General features: G+C 50.9%; 2 protein-coding genes across 2 annotated transcripts; both read right to left on the bottom strand.

Moving 5' to 3' along the window:
• Positions 1-2,512: 2,512 nt before the first annotated feature.
• On the bottom strand, positions 2,513-16,516 carry LOC139370523 (sterile alpha motif domain-containing protein 1-like). Its single transcript, XM_071110055.1, has 6 exons — positions 15,117-16,516; positions 13,409-13,708; positions 11,509-11,569; positions 7,456-7,561; positions 4,828-4,942; positions 2,513-3,335 (listed from the first exon to the last, which is right to left on the bottom strand). The coding sequence occupies exons 1-6, from the start codon at positions 16,395-16,397 to the stop codon at positions 3,195-3,197; spliced, it is 2,004 nt and encodes a 667-aa protein (XP_070966156.1). The 5' UTR covers positions 16,398-16,516; the 3' UTR covers positions 2,513-3,194.
• Positions 16,517-17,237: 721 nt separating this feature from the next.
• Positions 17,238-23,090, bottom strand: LOC139370228 (cAMP-dependent protein kinase catalytic subunit alpha-like; the record flags this gene model as incomplete). Its single annotated transcript, XM_071109582.1, is given in 2 exon segments — positions 17,238-20,886; positions 22,926-23,090. Coding segments are annotated over 2 exon segments (291 nt in total), but the record flags the coding sequence as incomplete, so codon positions are not given.
• Positions 23,091-23,453: the final 363 nt, after the last annotated feature.

Genomic DNA, 23,453 nt, shown 5'->3' with positions numbered 1-23,453 from the left:
TTAGACCAGCTGAATTGAGGGTAGCGGCAGGGCTGGGTATATCCTGTCAGGAATAGGTTCGACCAGCAGAATTGGGGGTAGCTGCTGGGCAGGGCTGGGTATATCCTGTCAGGAATAGGTTTGACCAGCTGAATTGAAGGTAGCGGCTGGGCTGGGTATATCCTGTCAGGAATAGGTTAGACCAGCTGAATTGAGGGTAGCGGCAGGGCTGGGTATATCCTGTCAGGAATAGGTTAGACCAGCTGAATTGAGGGTAGCGGCTGGGCAGGGCTGGGTATATCCTGTCAGGAATAGGTTAGACCAGCTGAATTGAGGGTAGCGGCTGGGCAGGGCTGGGTATATCCTGTCAGGAATAGGTTAGACCAGCTGAATTGGGGGTAGCGGCTGGGCAGGGCTGGGTATATCCTGTCAGGAATAGGTTAGGCCAGCTGAAGTGAGGGTAGCGGCTGGGAAGGGCTGGGTATATCCTGTCAGGAATAGGTTAGACCAGCTGAAGTGAGGGTAGAGGCTGGGCAGGGCTGGGTATATCCTGTCAGGAATAGGTTCGACCAGCTGAAGTGATGGTAGAGGCTGGGCAGGGCTGGGTATATCCTGTCAGGAATAGGTTCGACCAGCTGAAGAGAGGGTAGAGGCTGGGCAGGGCTGGGTATATCCTGTCAGGAATAGGTTCGACCAGCTGAAGTGAGGGTAGCGGCTGGGCAGGGCTGGGTATATCCTGTCAGGAATAGGTTCGACCAGCTGAAGTGAGGGTAGAGGCTGGGCAGGGCTGGGTATATGTTTGGGATTGGGAGGCCTTAGGCGCAGGGGACAAGGGGTTTTGGGTACACAGGTACTGCTCACTGACTTCCTGTCTGTGAGGTTACACAGGTGCTGCTCAGTGACTTCCTGTCTGTGAGGTTACGCAGGTGCTGCTCACTGACTTCCTGTCTGTGAGGTTACGCAGGTGCTGCTCACTGTCTTCCTGTCTGTGAGGTTACACAGGTGCTGCTCACTGACTTCCTGTCTGTGAGGTTACACAGGTGCTGCTCACTGACTTCCTGTCTGTGAGGTTACACAGGTGCTGCTCACTGACTTCCTGTCTGTGAGGTTACACAGGTGCTGCTCACTGTCGACACTCCTGAACACTGCCCTGCATCCTAGTAGGTGACTCAGACTGTGTCCCAAATGCACCCTATTTCCTAGTGCACTACTTTTGACCAGGACCGTGCACTGAGTCCTATAGGCCCTGGTCAGAAGCAGTGCACTGAGTCATATAGGTCCTGGTCAGAAGCAGTACACTGAGTCCTATAGGCCCTGGTCAGAAGCAGTGCACTGAGTCCTATAGGCCCTGGTCAGAAGCAGTGCACTGAGTCCTATAGGCCCTGGTCAGAAGCAGTGCACTGAGTCCTATAGGCCCTGGTCAGAAGCAGTGCACTGAGTCCTTATAGGCCCTGGTCAGAAGCAGTGCACTGAGTCCTATAGGCCCTGGTCAGAAGCAGTGCACTGAGTCCTATAGGCCCTGGTCAGAAGCAGTGCACTGAGTCCTATAGGCCCTGGTCAGGAGCAGTGCACTGAGTCCTATAGGCCCTGGTCAGAAGCAGTGCACTGAGTCCTATAGGCCCTGGTCAGAAGCAGTGCACTGAGTCCTATAGGCCCTGGTCAGAAGCAGTGCACTGAGTCCTATAGGCCCTGGTCAGAAGCAGTGCACTATAAAGGGTGCCAGTTGGGACACTCAGAGGAGGATGAAGTTTTCCTTAAACAATCAAAGGGAACCATTTGATGTGGGGACCAGTTTATGTCGTTGTCTTTAGACACTGATCTATGATCAGTTTTGCTTGTAAAACCCCTATTGGAAATGGGGAGGATAAGCTGATCCTGGATCTGTGATCTGAGTGAGGAGGATCCCTTCAGCCAGGTGGACACAGTGGCCACCATATACTGAAACCATTACATGCCTTTTAAATCCACCAGGGGTTAAATGTACACACGTCAAGAGAATTGGAATGAAGCCAATGTTTCACTGACAGCCACTGATCAGGTGATTGGTTGATTGTTCAGGAGTCTAAAGCAGCGGCTAATGTCCTTCAAAAAGGTTCAAAGGTCAAAGCAGAACTTTACCTCAAATAAACACATGCCAGACCAAAGCCTGTCAAACACATTCAATAGCAACATCTTCTCTTCTTCTCTTCTTTCTCTTTCCCTATTTCCTTATTTCTTCTTCGTCTCTGTTTGGTGGTCTGTCCTTCAAAACATCCTCAGGGGAAAAATCCAAGGATTCTCTATTCCATTGTCTTCTCTCTCTCTCTCTCTCTCTCTCTATGTGTTCTCTCCCAAAGAGTTGAGTCCAGGAGAGGGGGATGTGAGAGGAGAGATGTGGCTTGGAGAGGGGGATGTGAGAGGAGAGATGGATGAAGGAGGAGAGGAGAGTCCAGGAGAGGGGGATGTGAGAGGAGAGATGTGGCTTGGAGAGGGGGATGTGAGAGGAGAGATGGATGAAGGAGAGAGGAGAGGAGAGTCCAGGAGAGGGGGATGTGAGAGGAGAGATGGATGAAGGAGGAGAGGAGAGGAGAGTCCAGGAGAGGGGGATGTGAGAGGAGAGATGGATGAAGGAGGAGAGGAGAGTCCAGGAGAGGGGGATGTGAGAGGAGAGATGGATGAAGGAGGAGAGGAGAGAAGAGTCCAGGAGAGGGGGATGTGAGAGGAGAGATGGATGAAGGAGGAGAGGAGAGTCCAGGAGAGGGGGATGTGAGAGGAGAGATGGATGAAGGAGGAGAGGAGAGTCCAGGAGAGGGGGATGTGAGAGGAGAGATGGATGAAGGTGGAGAGGAGAGTTGAGTCCAGGAGATGGGGGATGTGAGAGGAGAGATGGATGAAGGAGGAGAGGAGAGTTGTGGCTTTGAGAGGGGGATGTGAGAGGAGAGATGGATGAAGGAGGAGAGGAGAGTTGTGGCTTGGAGAGGGGGATGTGAGAGGAGAGATGGATGAAGGAGGAGAGGAGAGTTGTGGCTTGGAGAGGGGGATGTGAGAGGAGAGTTGGATGAAGAGGAGAGGAGAGTTGAGTCCAGGAGAGGGGGATGTGAGAGGAGAGTTGAGTCCAGGAGAGGGTTGGTCAGTTTAGAGTTCAGGGGTCAGGGTTTGGGGATTGGAATGTTCCGTAGTTAAAGTTGAGAGAGGAGGAGGAGGGGTGTGTGTGTGTCTCTCTCCAGGTAAAGTCATCAGTCGTCCTCTTCAAAGTGTGTTCTCTGCAGAACCTTCACATGGCGCTCATAGATCTTCAGGGCGGGGCCTAATCTGATTGAGAGGCCTGTCAGGACATCGTTACGCTGCATCAGGAGGAGGGACTTCCCATCTATCTCCTGATTGGGTGGAGAGAGAGAGAGAAAGAGAGAGAGAGAGAGAGAGAGAGAGAGAGAGAGAATATATTTAGTTATAAAGTTATAATATAGTAGGTACACAAAGTAGTTACATAGTAAGTAGTTCTAGATAAGACACATAGTAGTTACCCAATACAGTAACGACACAGTAAATACAACAATGTCACACTGCTAAAGGGTTGTCAGGTGTGATTGCTGAATCTCTGATGATCCCTGATGATCTGGAACCCTGCTGTCTGTCTCATCTCACCTGAATCCTGAAGGCCTGTTCTGGAACATTGCTGTCTGTCTCATCTCACCTGAATCCTGAAGGCCTGTTCTGGAACCCTGCTGTCTGTCTCATCTCACCTGAGTCCTGAAGGCTAAGGCCTGTTCTGGAACCCTGCTGTCTGTCTCATCTCACCTGAGTCCTGAAGGCCTGTTCTGGAACATTGTTGTCTGTCTCATCTCACCTGAGTCCTGAAGGCCTGTTCTGGAACCCTGCTGTCTGTCTCATCTCACCTGAGTCCTGAAGGCTAAGGCCTGTTCTGGAACCCTGCTGTCTGTCTCATCACACCTGAGTCCTGAAGGCTAAGGCCTGTCTCATCTCACCTGAGTCCTGTAAGGCCTGTCTCATCTCACCTGAGTCCTGAAGGCTAAGGCCTGTCTCATCTCACCTGAGTCCTGAAGGCTAAGGCCTGTCTCATCTCACCTGAGTCCTGAAGGCTAAGGCCTGTCTCATCTCACCTGAGTCCTGAAGGCTAAGGCCTGTCTCATCTCACCTGAGTCCTGAAGGCTAAGGCCTGTCTCATCTCACCTGAATCCTGAAGGCCTGTTCTGGAACCCTGCTGTCTGTCTCATCTCACCTGAGTCCTGAAGGCTAAGGCCTGTCTCATCTCACCTGAGTCCTGAAGGCTAAGGCCTGTCTCATCTCACCTGAATCCTGAAGGCCTGTCTCTGTGTCTCATCTCACCTGAAGTCCTGATCTCACCTGAGTCCTGAAGGCTAAGGCCTGTCTCATCTCACCTGAATCCTGAAGGCTAAGGCCTGTCTCATCTCACCTGAGTCCTGAAGGCTAAGGCCTGTCTCATCTCACCTGCGTCCTGAAGGCTAAGGCCTGTCTCATCTCACCTGAGTCCTGAAGGCTAAGGCCTGTCTCATCTCACCTGAGTCCTGAAGGCTAAGGCCTGTCTCATCTCACCTGAGTCCTGAAGGCTAAGGCCTGTCTCATCTCACCTGAATCCTGAAGGCCTGTTCTGGAACCCTGCTGTCTGTCTCATCTCACCTGAGTCCTGAAGGCTAAGGCCTGTCTCATCTCACCTGAGTCCTGAAGGCTAAGGCCTGTCTCATCTCACCTGAATCCTGAAGGCTAAGGCCTGTCTCATCTCACCTGAGTCCTGAAGGCTAAGGCCTGTCTCATCTCACCTGAATCCTGAAGGCTAAGGCCTGTCTCATCTCACCTGAGTCCTGAAGGCTAAGGCCTGTCTCATCTCACCTGAGTCCTGAAGGCTAAGGCCTGTTCTGGAAACCCTGCTGTCGTGAAATAACAGACCACATCAGACACTGTCCAGTTGACTGGGTTTAGACTGCCCAGCTCAGACTTCACAAACCTAGAAAAAGAGAGGGGGGGGGGGGGGGGATTTAAGTGTTTGCAACTTGTAACTGTAATTTAGTTAAAGGGACTAGACTATACTTTCATGTTTCACACACACTGCAACTCCTCCCTCCCTCATCCCATACACTCATCTGCTCCTCCCTCCCTCATCCCATACACTCATCTGCTCCTCCCTCCCTCATCCCATACATTCATCTGCTCCTCCCTCCCTTCCTCCCTCATCCCATACACTCATCTGCTCCTCCCTCCCTCCCTCATCCCATACACTCATCTGCTCCTCCCTCCCTCATCCCATACATTCATCTGCTCCTCCCTCCCTCCCTCATCCCATACACTCATCTGCTCCTCCCTCCCTCCCTCATCCCATACACTCATCTGCTCCTCCCTCCCTCCCTCATCCCATACACTCATCTGCTACTCCCTCCCTCATCCCATACATTCATCTGCTCCTCCCTCCCTTCCTCCCTCATCCCATACACTCATCTGCTCCTCCCTCATCCCATACACTCATCTGCTCCTCCCTCCCTCCCTCATCCCATACACTCATCTGCTCCTCCCTCCCTCCCTCATCCCATACACTCATCTGCTCCTCCCTCCCTCCTTCATCCCATACACTCATCTGCTCCTCCCTCCCTCCTTCATCCCATACACTCATCTGCTCCTCCCTCCCTCCCTCATCCCATACACTCATCTGCTCCTCCCTCCCTCAGCCCATACACTCATCTGCTCCTCCCTCCCTCATCCCATACATTCATCTGCTCCTCCCTCCCTTCCTCCCTCATCCCATACACTCATCTGCTCCTCCCTCCCTCCCTCATCCCATACACTCATCTGCTCCTCCCTCCCTCATCCCATACACTCATCTGCTCCTCCCTCCCTCCTTCATCCCATACACTCATCTGCTCCTCCCTTCCTCCCTCATCCCATACATTCATCTGCTCCTCCCTCCCTTCCTCCCTCATCCCATACACTCATCTGCTCCTCCCTCCCTCCCTCATCCCATACACTCATCTGCTCCTCCCTCCCTCCCTCATCCCATACACTCATCTGCTCCTCCCTCCCTCCCTCATCCCATACACTCATCTGCTCCTCCCTCCCTCCCTCATCCCATACACTCATCTGCTCCTCCCTCCCTTCCTCATCCCATACACTCATCTGCTCCTCCCTTCCTCCTTCATCCCATACACTCATCTGCTCCTCCCTCCCTCCTTCATCCCATACACTAATCTTCTCCTCCCTCATCCTATACAATCATCTGCTCCTCCCTCCCTCCCTCATCCCATACATTCATCTGCTCCTCCCTCCCTTCCTCCCTCATCCCATACACTCACCTGCTCCTCCCTCACTCCTTCATCCCATACACTCACCTGCTCCTCCCTCCCTCCTTCATCCCATACACTCACCTGCTCCTCCCTCCCTCCCTCATCCCATACACTCATCTGCTCCTCCCTCCCTCCCTCATCCCATACACTCACCTGCTCCTCCCTCCCTCCTTCATCCCATACACTCATCTTCTCCTCCCTCCCTCCCTCCCTCCCTTCATCCCCTCAACTCATCTGCTCCTCCCTCCATCCCATACACTCATCTTCTCCTCCCTCCCTCCTCCCATACACTCATCTGCTCCTCCCTCCCTCCTTCATCCCATACACTCATCTGCTCCTCCCTCCCTCCCTCATCCCATACACTCATCTGCTCCTCCCTCCTTCATCCCATACACTCACCTGCTCCTCCCTCCCTCCCTCATCCCATACACTCATCTGCTCCTCCCTCATCCCATACACTCACCTGCTCCTCCCTCCCTCCTTCATCCCATACACTCATCTTCTCCTCCCTCCCTCTCTCCCTCCCTTCATCCCCTCAACTCATCTGCTCCTCCCTCCCTCCCTCCCTCCATCCCATACACTCATCTTCTCCTCCCTCCCTCCTCCCATACACTCATCTGCTCCTCCCTCCCTCCTTCATCCCATACACTCATCTGCTCCTCCCTCCCTCCTTCATCCCATACACTCATCTGCTCCTCCCTCCTTCATCCCATACACTCATCTTCTCCCTCCCTCCTTCCTTCCCTCCCTCCCTCCCTCCCTCCCTCCCTCCCTCCCTCCCTCCCTCCCTCCCTCCCTCCCTCCCTCCCTCCCTCCCTTTAACTCATCTGCTCCTCCCTCCCTCCCTCCTCCCATTCACTCATCTTCTCCTCCCTCCCTCATCCCATACACTCATCTTCTCCTCCCTCCTCTTCCCATACACTCATCTGCTCCTCCCTCCCTCCCTCCATCCCATACACTCATCTGCTCCTCCCTCCCTCATCCCATACACTCATCTGCTCCTCCCTCATCCCTCTTTCCTCCAGCTCACTCAGACTTCCTCATTTACTCATCTCTCATTCATGTGAAATATATTGACTCTCCTTGCTTCATTCATCCCCTCTGTCTCTCATCTGCTCCTCCCTTCTCTCTCTCCTCCTAAATCCTTCCAACCTCTCTCTCTCTCTCTCTCTGAGGTGATACTCACACTCCTCCGTTCATCCCTCTCTCCTCTGCCAGGCCAGAGTCTCTAGGTGAGGCGGTGGGGGTGAGGAGACAGGAGGACACACCCACCTCTGTCTTACAGGCCGAACCTGCTGGAACGGAAGAGAGGGGTTAGCACTGCACACACACAGAGGGGTTAGCACTGCACACACACAGAGGGGTTAGCACTTCACACACACAGAGGGGTTAGCACTGCACACACACAGAGGGGTTAGCACTGCACACACACAGAGGGGTTAGCACTGCACACACACAGAGGAGTTAGCACTGCACACACACAGAGGAGTTAGCACTGCACACACACAGAGGGGTTAGCACTGCACACACACAGAGGGGTTAGCACTGCACACACACAGAAGGGTTAGCACTGCACACACACAGAGGGGTTAGGAATACACACACACAGAGGGGTTAGCACTGCACACACACAGAGGGGTTAGCACTGCACACACACAGAGGGGTTAGCACTGCACACACACAGAGGGGTTAGCACTGCACACACACAGAGGGGTTAGCGCTGCACACACACAGAGGGGTTAGCACTGCACACACACAGAGGGGTTAGCACTGCACACACACAGAGGGGTTAGCACTGCACACACACAGAGGGGTTAGCACTGCACACACACACACACAGAGGGGTTAGCGCTGCACACACACAGAGGGGTTAGCACTGCACACACACAGAGGGGTTAGCACTGCACACACACAGAGGGGTTAACACTGCACACACACAGAGGGGTTAGCACTGCACACACACAGAGGGGTTAGCACCGCACACACACAGAGGGGTTAACACTGCACACACACAGAGGGGTTAGCACTGCACACACACAGAGGGGTTAGCACTGCACACACACACACACACACAAACACAGAGGGGTTAGCACCGCACACACACAGAGGGGTTAACACTGCACACACACAGAGGGGATAGCACTGCACACACAGAGGGGTTAGCACCGCACACACACAGAGGGGTTAGCACTGCACACACACAGAGGGATTAGCACTGCACACACACAGAGGGGTTAGGAATACACACACAGAGAGGGGTTAACACTGCACACACACAGAGGGGTTAACACTGCACACACACAGAGGGGTTAGCACTGCACACACACAGAGGGGTTAACACTGCACACACACACACAAAGGGGTTAACACTGCACACACACACACAGAGGGATTAGCACTGCACACACACAGAGGGGTTAGCACTGCACACACACAGAGGGGTTAGCACTGCACACACAAAGAGGGGTTAACACTGCACACACACAGAGGGGTTAACACTGCACACACACACACAGAGGGGTTAGCACTGCACACACACAGAGGGGGTTAGCACTGCACACACACAGAGGGGTTAACACTGCATACACACACAGAGGGGTTAACACTGCACACACACACACAGAGGGGTTAGCACTGCACACACACAGAGGGGTTAGCACTGCACACACAGAGGGGTTAGCACTGCACACACACATAGGGGTTAACACTGCACACACACACACAGAGGGGTTAACACTGCACACACACACACGGAAGGGTTAGCACTGCACACACACAGAGGGGTTAACACTGCACACACACACACAGAGGGGTTAGCACTGCACACACACACACAGAGGGGTTAGCACTGCACACACAGAGGGGTTAGCACTGCACACACACAGAGGGATTAGCACTGCACACACACAGAGGGGTTAGGAATACACACACAGAGAGGGGTTAACACTGCACACACACAGAGGGGTTAACACTGCACACACACAGAGGGGTTAGCACTGCACACACACAGAGGGGTTAACACTGCACACACACACACAAAGGGGTTAACACTGCACACACACACACAGAGGGATTAGCACTGCACACACACAGAGGGGTTAGCACTGCACACACACACAGAGGGGTTAGCACTGCACACACACAGAGGGGTTAGCACTGCACACACACAGAGGGGTTAACACTGCACACACACACACAGAGGGGTTAGCACTGCACACACACAGAGGGGTTAGCACTGCACACACACAGAGGGGTTAACACTGCATACACACACACAGAGGGGTTAACACTGCACACACACACACAGAGGGATTAGCACTGCACACACACAGAGGGGTTAGCACTGCACACACACACAGAGGGGTTAGCACTGCACACACACAGAGGGGTTAGCACTGCACACACACAGAGGGGTTAACACTGCACACACACACACAGAGGGGTTAGCACTGCACACACACAGAGGGGTTAGCGCTGCACACACACAGAGGGGTTAGCACTGCACACACACAGAGGGGTTAGCACTGCACACACACAGAGGGGTTAACACTGCACACACACAGAGGGGTTAGCACTGCACACACACAGAGGGGTTAGCACCGCACACACACAGAGGGGTTAACACTGCACACACACAGAGGGGTTAGCACTGCACACACACAGAGGGGTTAGCACTGCACACACACACACACACACAAACACAGAGGGGTTAGCACCGCACACACACAGAGGGGTTAACACTGCACACACACAGAGGGGATAGCACTGCACACACAGAGGGGTTAGCACCGCACACACACAGAGGGGTTAGCACTGCACACACACAGAGGGATTAGCACTGCACACACACAGAGGGGTTAGGAATACACACACAGAGAGGGGTTAACACTGCACACACACAGAGGGGTTAACACTGCACACACACAGAGGGGTTAGCACTGCACACACACAGAGGGGTTAACACTGCACACACACACACAAAGGGGTTAACACTGCACACACACACACAGAGGGATTAGCACTGCACACACACAGAGGGGTTAGCACTGCACACACACAGAGGGGTTAGCACTGCACACACAAAGAGGGGTTAACACTGCACACACACAGAGGGGTTAACACTGCACACACACACACAGAGGGGTTAGCACTGCACACACACAGAGGGGGTTAGCACTGCACACACACAGAGGGGTTAACACTGCATACACACACAGAGGGGTTAACACTGCACACACACACACAGAGGGGTTAGCACTGCACACACACAGAGGGGTTAGCACTGCACACACAGAGGGGTTAGCACTGCACACACACATAGGGGTTAACACTGCACACACACACACAGAGGGGTTAACACTGCACACACACACACGGAAGGGTTAGCACTGCACACACACAGAGGGGTTAACACTGCACACACACACACAGAGGGGTTAGCACTGCACACACACACACAGAGGGGTTAGCACTGCACACACAGAGGGGTTAGCACTGCACACACACAGAGGGATTAGCACTGCACACACACAGAGGGGTTAGGAATACACACACAGAGAGGGGTTAACACTGCACACACACAGAGGGGTTAACACTGCACACACACAGAGGGGTTAGCACTGCACACACACAGAGGGGTTAACACTGCACACACACACACAAAGGGGTTAACACTGCACACACACACACAGAGGGATTAGCACTGCACACACACAGAGGGGTTAGCACTGCACACACACACAGAGGGGTTAGCACTGCACACACACAGAGGGGTTAGCACTGCACACACACAGAGGGGTTAACACTGCACACACACACACAGAGGGGTTAGCACTGCACACACACAGAGGGGTTAGCACTGCACACACACAGAGGGGTTAACACTGCATACACACACACAGAGGGGTTAACACTGCACACACACACACAGAGGGGTTAGCACTGCACACACACAGAGGGGTTAGCACTGCACACACACATAGGGGTTAGCACTGCACACACACATAGGGGTTAACACTGCACACACACACACCGAGGGGTTAACACTGCACACACACACACAGAGGGGTTAGCACTGCACACACACAGAGGGGTTAACACTGCACACACACACACAGAGGGGTTAGCACTACACACACACAGAGGGGTTAACACTGCACACACACACACAGAGGGGTTAGCGCTGCACACGTATGAACATGCACTCCCACACACTCAGGCGTTGTAAAGCAGAACTCACAGTTGTGGTTGTGGACAGAGGAAGTGTGGCTCTCTCTCTCTGACTGTACCACATTCTGATCCTGAGAGAGAGAGAGAGAGAGAGAGAGAGAGAGAGAGAGAGAGAGAGAGAGAGACTAACTATTTGCACATTGTTACAACACTGTATATAGTCATAATGACATTTGAAATATCTTTATTCATTTGGAACTTTTGTGAGTGTAATGTTTACTGTTCATTTGTTATTGTTTATTTCACTTTTGTTTATTATCTATTTAACTTGCTTTGGCAATGTTAACATATGTTTCCTATCCCAATAAAGCCCTTGAATTGAGAGAGACAGACAGAGAGAGACAGGCAGAGGGAGACAGACAGAGAGAGGGAGACAGAGGGAGACAGACAGACAGAGACAGACAGAGACAGACAGAGGGAGACAGAGAGACAGACAGACAGAGAGAGGGAGACAGAGAGAGACAGAGGGAGACAGACAAAGAGAGAGAGACAGAGGGAGACAGAGGGAGACAGACAGAGAGAGACAGACAGAGAGAGACAGACAGAGGGAGACAGACAGAGGGAGACAGACAGAGGGAGACAGACAGAGAGAGACAGACAGAGAGAGACAGACAGAGGGAGACAGACAGAGGGAGACAGACAGAGGGAGACAGACAGCGGGAGGGAGACAGAGAGAGAGAGACAGAGGGAGGGAGACAGACAGAGGGAGACAGACAGAGGGAGACAGACAGACGGAGACAGATAGAGGGAGACAGATAGAGGGAGACAGAGGGAGACAGACAGAGGCAGACAGACAGAGGGAGACAGAGAGAGGGAGACAGAGGGAGACAGACAGAGGGAGACAGGCAGAGGCAGACAGACAGAGGGAGACAGACAGAGGGAGACAGACAGAGGGAGATATACAGAGGCAGACAGACAGAGGGAGACAGACAGAGGGAGACAGACAGAGGGAGACAGACAGAGGGAGACAGACAGAGGGAGACAGACAGCGGGAGACAGACAGAGGGAGACAGACAGAGGGAGACAGACAGAGGGAGACAGACAGCGGGAGACAGACAGAGGGAGACAGACAGAGGGAGACAGACAGAGGGAGACAGACAGCGGGAGACAGACAGAGGGAGACAGACAGAGGGAGACAGACAGAGGGAGACAGACAGAGGGAGACAGTAAAAGGCAGACAGAGAGAGGCAGACAGACAGAGGGAGACATACAGAGGGAGACAGACAGAGGGAGACAGACAGAGGGAGACAGACAGAGGGAGACAGACAGAGGGAGACAGAGGGAGACAGACAGAGGGAGACAGACAGAGGCAGACAGACAGAGGGAGACAGACAGAGGGAGACAGACAGAGGCAGACAGACAGAGGGAGACAGACAGAGGGAGACAGACAGCGGGAGACAGACAGAGTGAGACAGACAGAGGGAGCCAGACAGAGGGAGACAGACAGAGGGAGACAGAGAAAGGCAGACAGAGAGAGGCAGACAGACAGAGGCAGACAGACAGAGGGAGACAGACAGAGGGAGACAGACAGAGGCAGACAGACAGAGGGAGACAGACAGAGGGAGACAGACAGAGGCAGACAGACAGAGGGAGACAGACAGAGGGAGACAGACAGCGGGAGACAGACAGAGGGAGACAGACAGAGGGAGACAGACAGAGGGAGACAGACAGAGGGAGACAGACAGAGGGAGACAGACAGAGGGAGACAGAGAAAGGCAGACAGACAGAGGCAGACAGACAGAGGCAGACAGACAGAGGCAGACAGACAGAGGGAGACAGACAGAGGGAGACAGACAGAGGGAGACAGACAGAGTGATTTTCCCAGGAAAATGGGATGAAAAAGGGAAATCAAAAGCAAGAAACAGACACAGAGACAAATACATAGAGAGATGTGAAGGGGAAGCCTGTACCTGTGTGTCTGTGTGTATCTGGTCTGGAGAGACCGTATTGGTTGTGTGTTCCGGTTGTTTGTCCTCCTGCTTCACCCCCGCCTGTCCCTCAGAACCTCCAGTGATGTCATCACCATTCCTGGGTTCCGTTTCCATGGGAACCGGGGCAGGGCAAGTCCCCCCCTTAGAACCCTCCTCACCCCCTGAGGTTTGGGTGTCACTCTGCCCCCCATCCTCAGCATCCCCTGTTCCCTTCTCCTCTTCATCCTCCTCCTCCTCCTCTCCACTCTCTGTCTCCATTGGCTCCTCCTCTTTCACCTCCTAGGAAGACAGAGAGAGGGGTGGGAGGGTTCAGAGAGAGAAAGAATTCAGTTGCGGGTTTTACAGTTTCAGCATAGTAAGAATGAACAGATCAGAGTTAACAGAGTAAGAAAGGAATATGTGAAATACAGTCAGGCATGTCTTTATTTTCAGGAAACAGGCTACATAACTAGGTAGGCAACAGTCGCTCACTCGTTTAACGTATAGCGGCGAAATAGGCTGAATCATACTTTGGCGCGCGCATGTTTGTTCCTCTCTCTCCCTCCCTACATTACTGCGACCTCTTTTGTCCACTGGTTCATTATAGACAGGCAGCGCGGCTCGAGTTAGGCGCAGACGGCGCGTCCTTTGTAATGACCCAGGCAGCAACCGGCTGCATCGACAGCGCTAGACCCGCCACAACAGTCCCGTGTTCGGCTTAAATACACGCACTGCCCGCTCGGTTTTACAATCAATATAACATTTCATGAGAGAATCAGTGCGTCTTGCTTGGTGACTGGGTGTGCATATGGCTACAGTTACATCACCGAGAGAGAGACAGAGAGAGAGAGAGAGCATGCGTTTGTTCCGTTAAAAAAGGTAGCCGCCTAGAAAGGGCGTAATGAGGAACGAAACATGAGAGATAGAGGCGGGGATAGAGGGAGAGAGAAAAGAACGGAACTAAGAAGATTATAACGGGGGGGGACAAGCTGCTGTGATGCGAATACAGCCTTGGCGCAGACAGACTTTCCGACGTGGAAAGTATGCTTTCATTTTCACAAACTATTCCACCGAATTAACCACGTAACGCCCCCGTCCGTACGTATGTCTGCATAATTTACAGCCAGCTAGACACAGTCTATGATATAGGGACGGTAGCCTATAGCCGAACTTTCACCGCGTCAAACACAGAGAAACCACTACAGCGCATTATGGTCGCCCTCTCTCGACGTGCTCCTGTGTGTGCGGTGAGTCTGGAACAAGAGAAGCGAGCGGACGAGAGAGCGCTGTTGAAAGCCCGCACCTTTTGTGCTGCCTGGATGGCAGTGGAGCCCTACAGGAAACAGCGAGCAGGCAGCAAGACACAGTTGCGTGTCGAGGACAAAAAAATCAGGATGTCTGTTCTGCAAGCGCACTGGTTCACGTTACCATTGGCTACCGTTCACACAAAACACACCAGCCCAGAAACGTCATTTTAAACCCAAGATTAATTTAGGGCAAATGATAGATTTGCCTTCAGAATAGTTTTTACATGCGATTTAGCCGAGTTAGGCTGAATGAGAGAGAATCAGGGATTACATCCAGGGAGAAAAGAGAAAGACGTCTGATATCTTGATCATTAATTCATAAGCAGACAGGGTGTAGTGAGTCTGTTCTGCTCTTCCTCTCTCTGTGTAGTCTATAGGACGTGTTGGAAATATTAAGTTACCTTTTTCCCAATGTGCTTATCCTGCAGTGCGCTCTTCAGCAGTCTGTTAGCGGGGCCGGGTGGCTTCGCTGGGGTTGGCGCTGCCTCTACTCCCCTCACCGGGAGAGTGATGTTCCCACACCGGGTCCTCCGCAGCCGACCTCTCGCCACCTCTCTCTCCAGAACCACCTTGACCCTGTTGCGGGTCAGCTTACCCTCAGATGAGAGGCCGTCTTGGCTGGTCAGGTAACCCAGGATCTCCTTCAGTCCCAGTGGCTTGTGGCCCCCGCGGGTCTCCCCTCTTAACGCGGAGGCTCGGTTCTGCTCGGCTAGTCTGCGGACGGAGGCGATCAGTCTTTCGCCCAAATCCGAGCTGGTTTGCCCGCTGCCCCCGAACCCCGGATTCCCCTCACCTCGTCCGGCCCGGAGTTTGGGTTTGACAGGTGGCGATTCTGGCTGAAGCTGTTTCGGCCGCAGGAGGTGGCTGTTGCTGCTGGAACTTGAACTGGCGCTTCCCTGGCTCATTTTATTTTCCGTTTCAGCAGCAACACCGACGCAGCTACTGCTGCCCTCCTGCCCCGTCGTCTCCACACCCCCTCCTCCACCCCAGACCCCCTTTGCTTTGCTCGGAGCGCCGCTCCCATCTTGGCCCGGTTTTGTTTCGTGGTTGCCGGCCAAAGCGCTGCTGCCACCCCCCTCCTGACCTCCTCCTCCTCCTCTTTCTCCTAATCTCTTGTCTTTTGACGCACTTGCTTTCCCACTGCAGCCTCTCCCGGCAGCACAGCCCGTTTCGCCACAACCCGGGCAGTAGCCAGGGCCGTTTCCGCTATTCAGTGGAAAAAGCTTTTGTTTTTTCTCGGAGGTGATACCCGGGGTTTCGGGCCGGGGGTCAGGGCACTCACTCGGCTCGGAGACAGAATCCTCCTCTCGGTCCCGGCTCTCTACCTCCTCTAGGTCGGTAAAGCTGTGCGCGCTGTCCCCGTTGTTGTTCAAACTGGAGTGTTTGGCTTGCTCTCCCTCCACCTCCCTACCGCCGCCGCTACCCGGCGTGAAGTCACTCTTCTTTCGACTCTTTCTCTGCACCTTCGCCGCATTCCTGTAGGATATGGAGCCCTTGTAGCTAACTTTGAGCACTGTTTGCTCCTGGATCAGTTTCTCCAGTTCCTCTCGGGTTCTGTCTGGATCCGAGCCGTGTCTTCTCCGGACCATTCGACATATTCTCTCAAGGTCCGGTCGGGCTTTCCGTGAGCGTAGAGAGTCGATGGTCTCGAGGATCCAGTCCCGGTACTTGGATTCGGACATTGTTGTTGTTGTTGTTTTCCCGGCGGTTGAGTTTGGGTTTGGCCGAGTGCGTCTTTTCTCTCTTGTTGTTTCTGAAGTGACGCTGTAAGTCGCTCTCCTATACCGACCCAGCGCGAGCAGAGAGCGAGCCCGGCAGAGCGGAGAATGAACAACGGAAGGCTCGATGTGCGCCTGCGTTGGCCACATTGTGCGCTTAAGGTGGACCGACGAAGATGGCGTCCCCTTCAGTTCACCCACAGCAGACATACGCGGACGGCAGTTTATTTAAGGTAGAGTTTTTCTTTTTTCTGCGCATCTCAAGCACATCGCTCTTTGTTCACATTCCCGCTGCTTTTGGAAACGCGAACACGCTTTATTGGTTGTAATACATACACAGATTTGGAAATTGTATTATTTTGGATTTCTGCATATGAACACGTCTTAGGTGGGTCTCTCCAGAGTCCAGACTAAAGAACCAACAGTTGTCTGCATGACTGCATTGGGAGACGATGCCTCTAGGCTAAACGGTCTTACAGGAAACGCGTCTCATAGACCTACACAGAGTCTGTTCGTCTCTAATTAAATATACAAGATGGATTGAATAGGTATACAGGTGTGTGTGTGTGTGTCAGTCCCCAATAGTTTTAAAGTGAGTTTAGGCTATGTCAGTGGTTTTCAAACCTCTCCTCAGGGAGCCCCAGTCAGTCCACATATTTGATCTGTTCTACAGTTAGCGTACCAAGGTCAACTAGTTCAGGGCTTCAACAAAGTGGTGAAATGTCTGGGGGTCCACAACGAGAGGTTTGGGAGAAAAAAAACTGGTGCTGTATCACGCAAACAAACAGCACACACAATCCCTTGTGTTGGTCATTTTAACAAGTAAAACTTTATTGTACCGATACTCAAGTTGCAAAATATGACACTTTGTGTTTTCCTGTTTTTCTTTTCATGTGGTGGTATTAGACAGTGTCTTTAAACACCTCCCTTTGCAGTGCTGAGGATCCTATTGGGCTGCTACAGTCCCGAACTTTCCACAAATTCTCAGTTTTCCCAGAAATCCTGGTGGAAGGAGTCCCGGAGTTCCTGCTTATTCCCCTCATATTTCCAGGAATCTTCCAGCCAGGATTTGTGTAAAACCAGGGGAATTTAGAATTGTGCGACTCCAGTCATATGGTTTAAAAAGACTACAGGCCTTACGTATTTTCTTAGAAAGTGCAACAGTATGTATATAGTACATATATATATATACACCAGCATTGTGCCTGTCCACGGCTGAGAGGAGGATGACCTAGAAATACATTGAGGAGACGGTGATGGAGGGGATAAACAGCTGTCCACGGGTACGTCCCAAATGGAACACTGTGCCCTACTTAGTGCACTACTCTTGACCAGAGAGCTCTATAGGCCTGGGTCAAAAGTAGTGCACTAAGTAGGGAATATGGTATCATTTGGGACGTGCCCTGTGATTATTAGGCGACGGAACACGACATTAAAGAGTAGAAGAGAATCTGGAATTGTATTCAAAGGAGAAGAGTGTCAAGACAATGTCATTATAATAACAATAGTAATAATGACAATATAATGTTATTTTCAAACCTGGACAACGGAGTCAGAGAATGTAATGACACCTTTCTAATACAAGATGTTAAATGAGTTGAGACGTGTTTAACGTGAGAATGAGTAAACTACGAGGCCTGATTTGACAGAAGGAATGAGTTGAGATGTGTTTAACGGGTGAATGAGTAAACTACGAGGCCTGATTTGACAGAAGGAATGAGTTGAGATGTGTTTAACGTGAGAATGAGTAAACTACGAGGCCTGATTTGACAGAAGGAATGAGTTGAGATGTGTTTAACGTGAGAATGAGTAAACTACGAGGCCTGATTTGACAAAAGGAATGAGTTGAGATGTGTTTAACGGGTGAATGAGTAAACTACGAGGCCTGATTTGACAGAAGGAATGAGTTGAGACGTGTTTAACGGGTGAATGAGTAAACTACGAGGCCTGATTTGACAGAAGGAATGAGTTGAGACGTGTTTAACGTGAGAATGAGTAAACTACGAGGCCTGATTTGACAGAAGGAATGAGTTGAGACGTGTTTAACGTGAGAATGAGTAAACTACGAGGCCTGATTTGACAAAAGGAATGAGTTGAGATGTGTTTAACGGGTGAATGAGTAAACTACGAGGCCTGATTTGACAGAAGGAATGAGTTGAGATGTGTTTAACGTGAGAATGAGTAAACTACGAGGCTGGATTTGACAGAAGGAATGAGTTGAGACGTGTTTAACGTGAGAATGAGTAAACTACGAGGCCTGATTTGACAGAAGGAATGAGTTGAGATGTGTTTAACGTGAGAATGAGTAAACTACGAGGCCTGATTTGAGAAAAGGAATGAGTTGAGACGTGTTTAACGTGAGAATGAGTAAACTACGAGGCCTGATTTGACAGAAGGAATGAGTTGAGATGTGTTTAATGTGAGAATGAGTAAACTACGAGGCCTGATTTGAGAAAAGGAATGCAGGTCATTAAGAAGGCAGAACATGAACTGGTTCCACGACGCTCCGTTGATAAGAGCATCACGACACGAGAGGTTCAATTCCCGCTGGGCACACCCAGACAACAGAACCCCTGACCGTCGCTTTGGAAAGAAGCATCTGCTATGTGCCTTATTATTATTATTATTAATCTGAACGGAACGAGTGTCAAGACAGAAGTGTACAGTTGAGTGTATGTATTAACACAAGGACAGGAAGAACACACCAGACTGGAAACAATAACATCAAGACCTTCTGTAGCTTCCTCGAGCTTGGTCCACCGGGGGGGGGCGACGACGACGACACACGCCAAGGGGGGGAGGTGAGTGCAGAGTATTGTGGGTTTGTCCCAAATGGCACCCTATTCCCTTTAGAGTGCACTACTTTTGACCAGAGCCCATAGGGTTCTGGTAAAAAGTAGTGCACTATTTAGGGAACAGGGGGCCATTCAGAACAAATACCAGTATGTGTGGAGCAATATGCTAGCCTAGTACATAGGAGACAGTTGTTACAGAGACAGGTGCCTGTCCCAATATGGTAGTTAGGAGACAGTTGTTACAGAGAATGGCCCTGTCCCAATATGGTAGTTAGGAGACAGTTGTTACAGAGAATGACCCTGTCCCAATATGGTAGTTAGGAGACAGTTGTTACAGAGAATGACCCTGTCCCAATATGGTAGTCAGGAGACAGTTGTTACAGAGACAGGTGCCTGTCCCAATATGGTAGTTAGGAGACAGTTGTTACAGAGAATGGCTCTGTCCCAATATGGTAGTTAGGAGACAGTTGTTACAGAGAATGACCCTGTCCCAATATGGTAGTCAGGAGACAGTTGTTAGAGAGACAGGTGCCTGTCCCAATATGGTAGTTAGGAGACAGTTGTTACAGAGAATGGCCCTGTCCCAATATGGTACTTAGGAGACAGTTGTTACAGAGAATTCCCTGTCCCAATATGGTAGTTAGGAGACAGTTGTTACAGAGACAGGTGCCTGTCCCTATATGGTAGTTAGGAGACAGTTGTTACAGAGACAGGTGCTGTCCCAATATGGTAGTTAGGAGACAGTTGTTACAGAGACAGGTGCCTGTCCCAATATGGTAGTTAGGAGACCGTTGTTACAGAGAATGGCCCTGTCCCAATATGGTAGTTAGGAGACAGTTGTTACAGAGAATGGCCCTGTCCCAATATGGTAGTTAGGAGACAGTTGTTACAGAGACAGGTGCCTGTCCCAATATGGTAGCTAGGAGACAGTTGTTACAGAGACATGTGCCTGTCCCAATATGGTAGCTAGGAGACAGTTGTTACAGAGAATGGCATGTCCCAATATGGTAGTTAGGAGACAGTTGTTACAGAGACAGGTGCCTGTCCCAATATGGTAGCTAGGAGACAGTTGTTACAGAGACAGGTCCCACTCCAACACTCCATAAAGGATGAAACATAAAAAGAGACTAAATAATAAATAACAGTAGAAAAAACACAAATGGGACAGAAAAGGCAACACTGCTGGTTACTCTCCTCTCTCTTCTTCTCTCCGCATCTTCTTCTCTCTGCATCTTCCTCTTCTTCTCTCCCTCTCTTCTTCTCTCCCTCTCTTCTTCTCTCCGTCTCTTCTTCTCTCCCTCTCTTCTTCTCTCCCTCTCTTCTTCTCTCCCTCTCTTCTTCTCTCCCTCTCGTAGCTGGTGCTTGTGATTCAACAGGAGACAGTACTCCAGTCTACCTTCCGTCTCTCTCTCTCCCTCCCTCCCATCTCTCCTTCCTTCCTTCGCCATCTCTCTCTCCTTCCTTCCATCTCCCACTCCTTTCTCCCTCTCCCCTCTATCTTCTTCCTTCAATCCCTCTCTCTCTGGTTGGGTCTAGAAGTCAGTGAACTCCTTGGCACACTGTTCACTGATGGAGACTCTGATCTCCTCCTCTTCGTACTCCTCAAAGTTGCTGGTGTCACCTGGGCCTTTGAACTTAGGAACGAACGGGGCCTCCACCTACACACACACACACACACACACACACACACACACACAGGAAGAGGAAAAATCTATCAAACAATCACATTTTACTAAACCAGATTCCTGTATAATTATTATATTCAAACTTAACAAAACATTTGTTGACATGACATTCAGTTAGCTCTTACCCAGAGTGCCTTACGCGAGAAATGAGGGTTAAGGGCCTTGATCAAAGGGGATTTCTGTCATTTTGAGAAAGTTACCTGGAATTGTACTGTACACTACATATCAGTTAGACCCCTCACCTTTATCTGGTATACTGTACACTACATATCAGTTAGACCCCTCCTCTCACCTTTCTCTGGTATACTGTACCCTACATATCAGTTAGACCTCTCACCTTTATCTGGTATACTGTACACTACATATCAGTTAGACCTCTCACCTTTATCTGGTATACTGTACCCTACATATCAGTTAGACCTCTCACCTTTATCTGGTATACTGTACCCTACATATCAGTTAGACCTCTCACCTTTATCTGGTATACTGTACCCTACATATCAGTTAGACCTCTCACCTTTATCTGGTATACTGTACCCTACATACCAGTTAGACCCCACCTCTCACCTTTATCTGGTATACTGTACCCTACATATCAGTTAGACCCCTCACCTTTCTCTGGTATACTGTACCCTACATATCAGTTAGACCCCTCACCTTTCTCTGGTATACTGTACCCTACATATCAGTTAGACCTCTCACCTTTCTCTGGTATACTGTACCCTACATATCAGTTAGACCTCTCACCTTTCTCTGGTATACTGTACCCTACATATCAGTTAGACCTCTCACCTTTATCTGGTATACTGTACCCTACATATCAGTTAGACCCCACCTCTCACCTTTCTCTGGTATACTGTACCCTACATCTCAGTTAGACCTCTCACCTTTATCTGGTATACTGTACCCTACATATCAGTTAGACCCCACCTCTCACCTTTCTCTGGTATACTGTACCCTACATATCAGTTAGACCTCTCACCTTTCTCTGGTATACTGTACCCTACATATCAGTTAGACCTCTCACCTTTATCTGGTATACTGTACACTACATATCAGTTAGACCTGTCACCTTTATCTGGTATACTGTACCCTACATATCAGTTAGACCCCACCTCTCACCTTTCTCTGGTATACTGTACCCTACATATCAGTTAGACCTCTCACCTTTATCTGGTATAATGTACCCTACATATCAGTTAGACCCCTCACCTTTCTCTGGTATACTGTACCCTACATATCAGTTAGACCTCTCACCTTTCTCTGGTATACTGTACCCTACATATCAGTTAGACCTCTCACCTTTCTCTGGTATACTGTACCCTACATATCAGTTAGACCTGTCACCTTTATCTGGTATACTGTACCCTACATATCAGTTAGACCCCACCTCTCACCTTTCTCTGGTATACTGTACCCTACATATCAGTTAGACCTCTCACTTTTCTCTGGTATACTGTACCCTACATATCAGTTAGACTTCTCACCTTTATCTGGTATACTGTACACTACATATCAGTTAGACCTGTCACCTTTATCTGGTATACTGTAGCCTACATATCAGTTAGACCCCACCTCTCACCTTTCTCTGGTATACTGTACCCTACATATCAGTTAGACCTCTCACCTTTATCTGGTATACTGTACCCTACATATCAGTTAGACCTCTCACCTTTATCTGGTATAATGTACCCTACATATCAGTTAGACCCCTCACCTTTATCTGGTATACTGTACCCTACATATCAGTTAGACCCCACCTCTCACCTTTATCTGGTATAATGTACCCTACATATCAGTTAGACCCCACCTCTCACCTTTATCTGGTATAATGTACCCAACATATCAGTTAGACCCCACCTCTCACCTTTCTCTGGTATACTGTACCCTACATATCAGTTAGACCCCACCTCTCACCTTTCTCTGGTATACTGTACCCTACATATCAGTTAGACCTCTCACCTTTCTCTGGTATACTGTACCCTACATATCAGTTAGACCCCACCTCTCACCTTTCTCTGGTATACGGCGATCCAATCAGTGGTGGCGAACCACTTGTGTCCCTTGATGTCGTTGACGCCGTTCTTCAGGTTGCCATAGCGCTTGGTCAGGTCCACCTGTAGTAGATTCCTCAACAGATCCTTCAGGTCAGAGCTAAAGTGGGAGGGGAAACGCACCTGGGGGAGGAGAGGAGAGGGGGAGGAGGAGTGGTGGTGTGGGAGAGTAGAGAAGGAGATGGGGGAGGAGAGGAGAGGGGGAGGAGGAGGGGTGGTGTGGGGGAGTAGAGAAGGAGATGGGGGAGGAGAGGAGAGGGGGAGGAGGAGTGGTGGTGTGGGAGAGTAGAGAAGGAGATGGGGGAGGAGAGGAGAGGGGGAGGAGGAGGGGTGGTGTGGGAGAGTAGAGAAGGAGATGGGGGAGGAGAGGAGAGGGGGAGGAGGAGTGGTGGTGTGGGAGAGTAGAGAAGGAGATGGGGAGGAGAGGAGAGGGGGAGGAGAGGAGGGAAGAGAGGAGAGTTGGTGTAGGAGAGTAGAGAAGGAGAG

This window comes from Oncorhynchus clarkii, chromosome 17 (genome assembly GCF_045791955.1).
Source record: "Oncorhynchus clarkii lewisi isolate Uvic-CL-2024 chromosome 17, UVic_Ocla_1.0, whole genome shotgun sequence".
In the NCBI taxonomy this organism is placed as follows: Eukaryota; Metazoa; Chordata; class Actinopteri; order Salmoniformes; family Salmonidae; genus Oncorhynchus; species Oncorhynchus clarkii.
The sequence above is the reverse complement of the archived record's forward strand: the minus strand, read 5'-3'. Positions and strand labels throughout refer to the sequence as shown.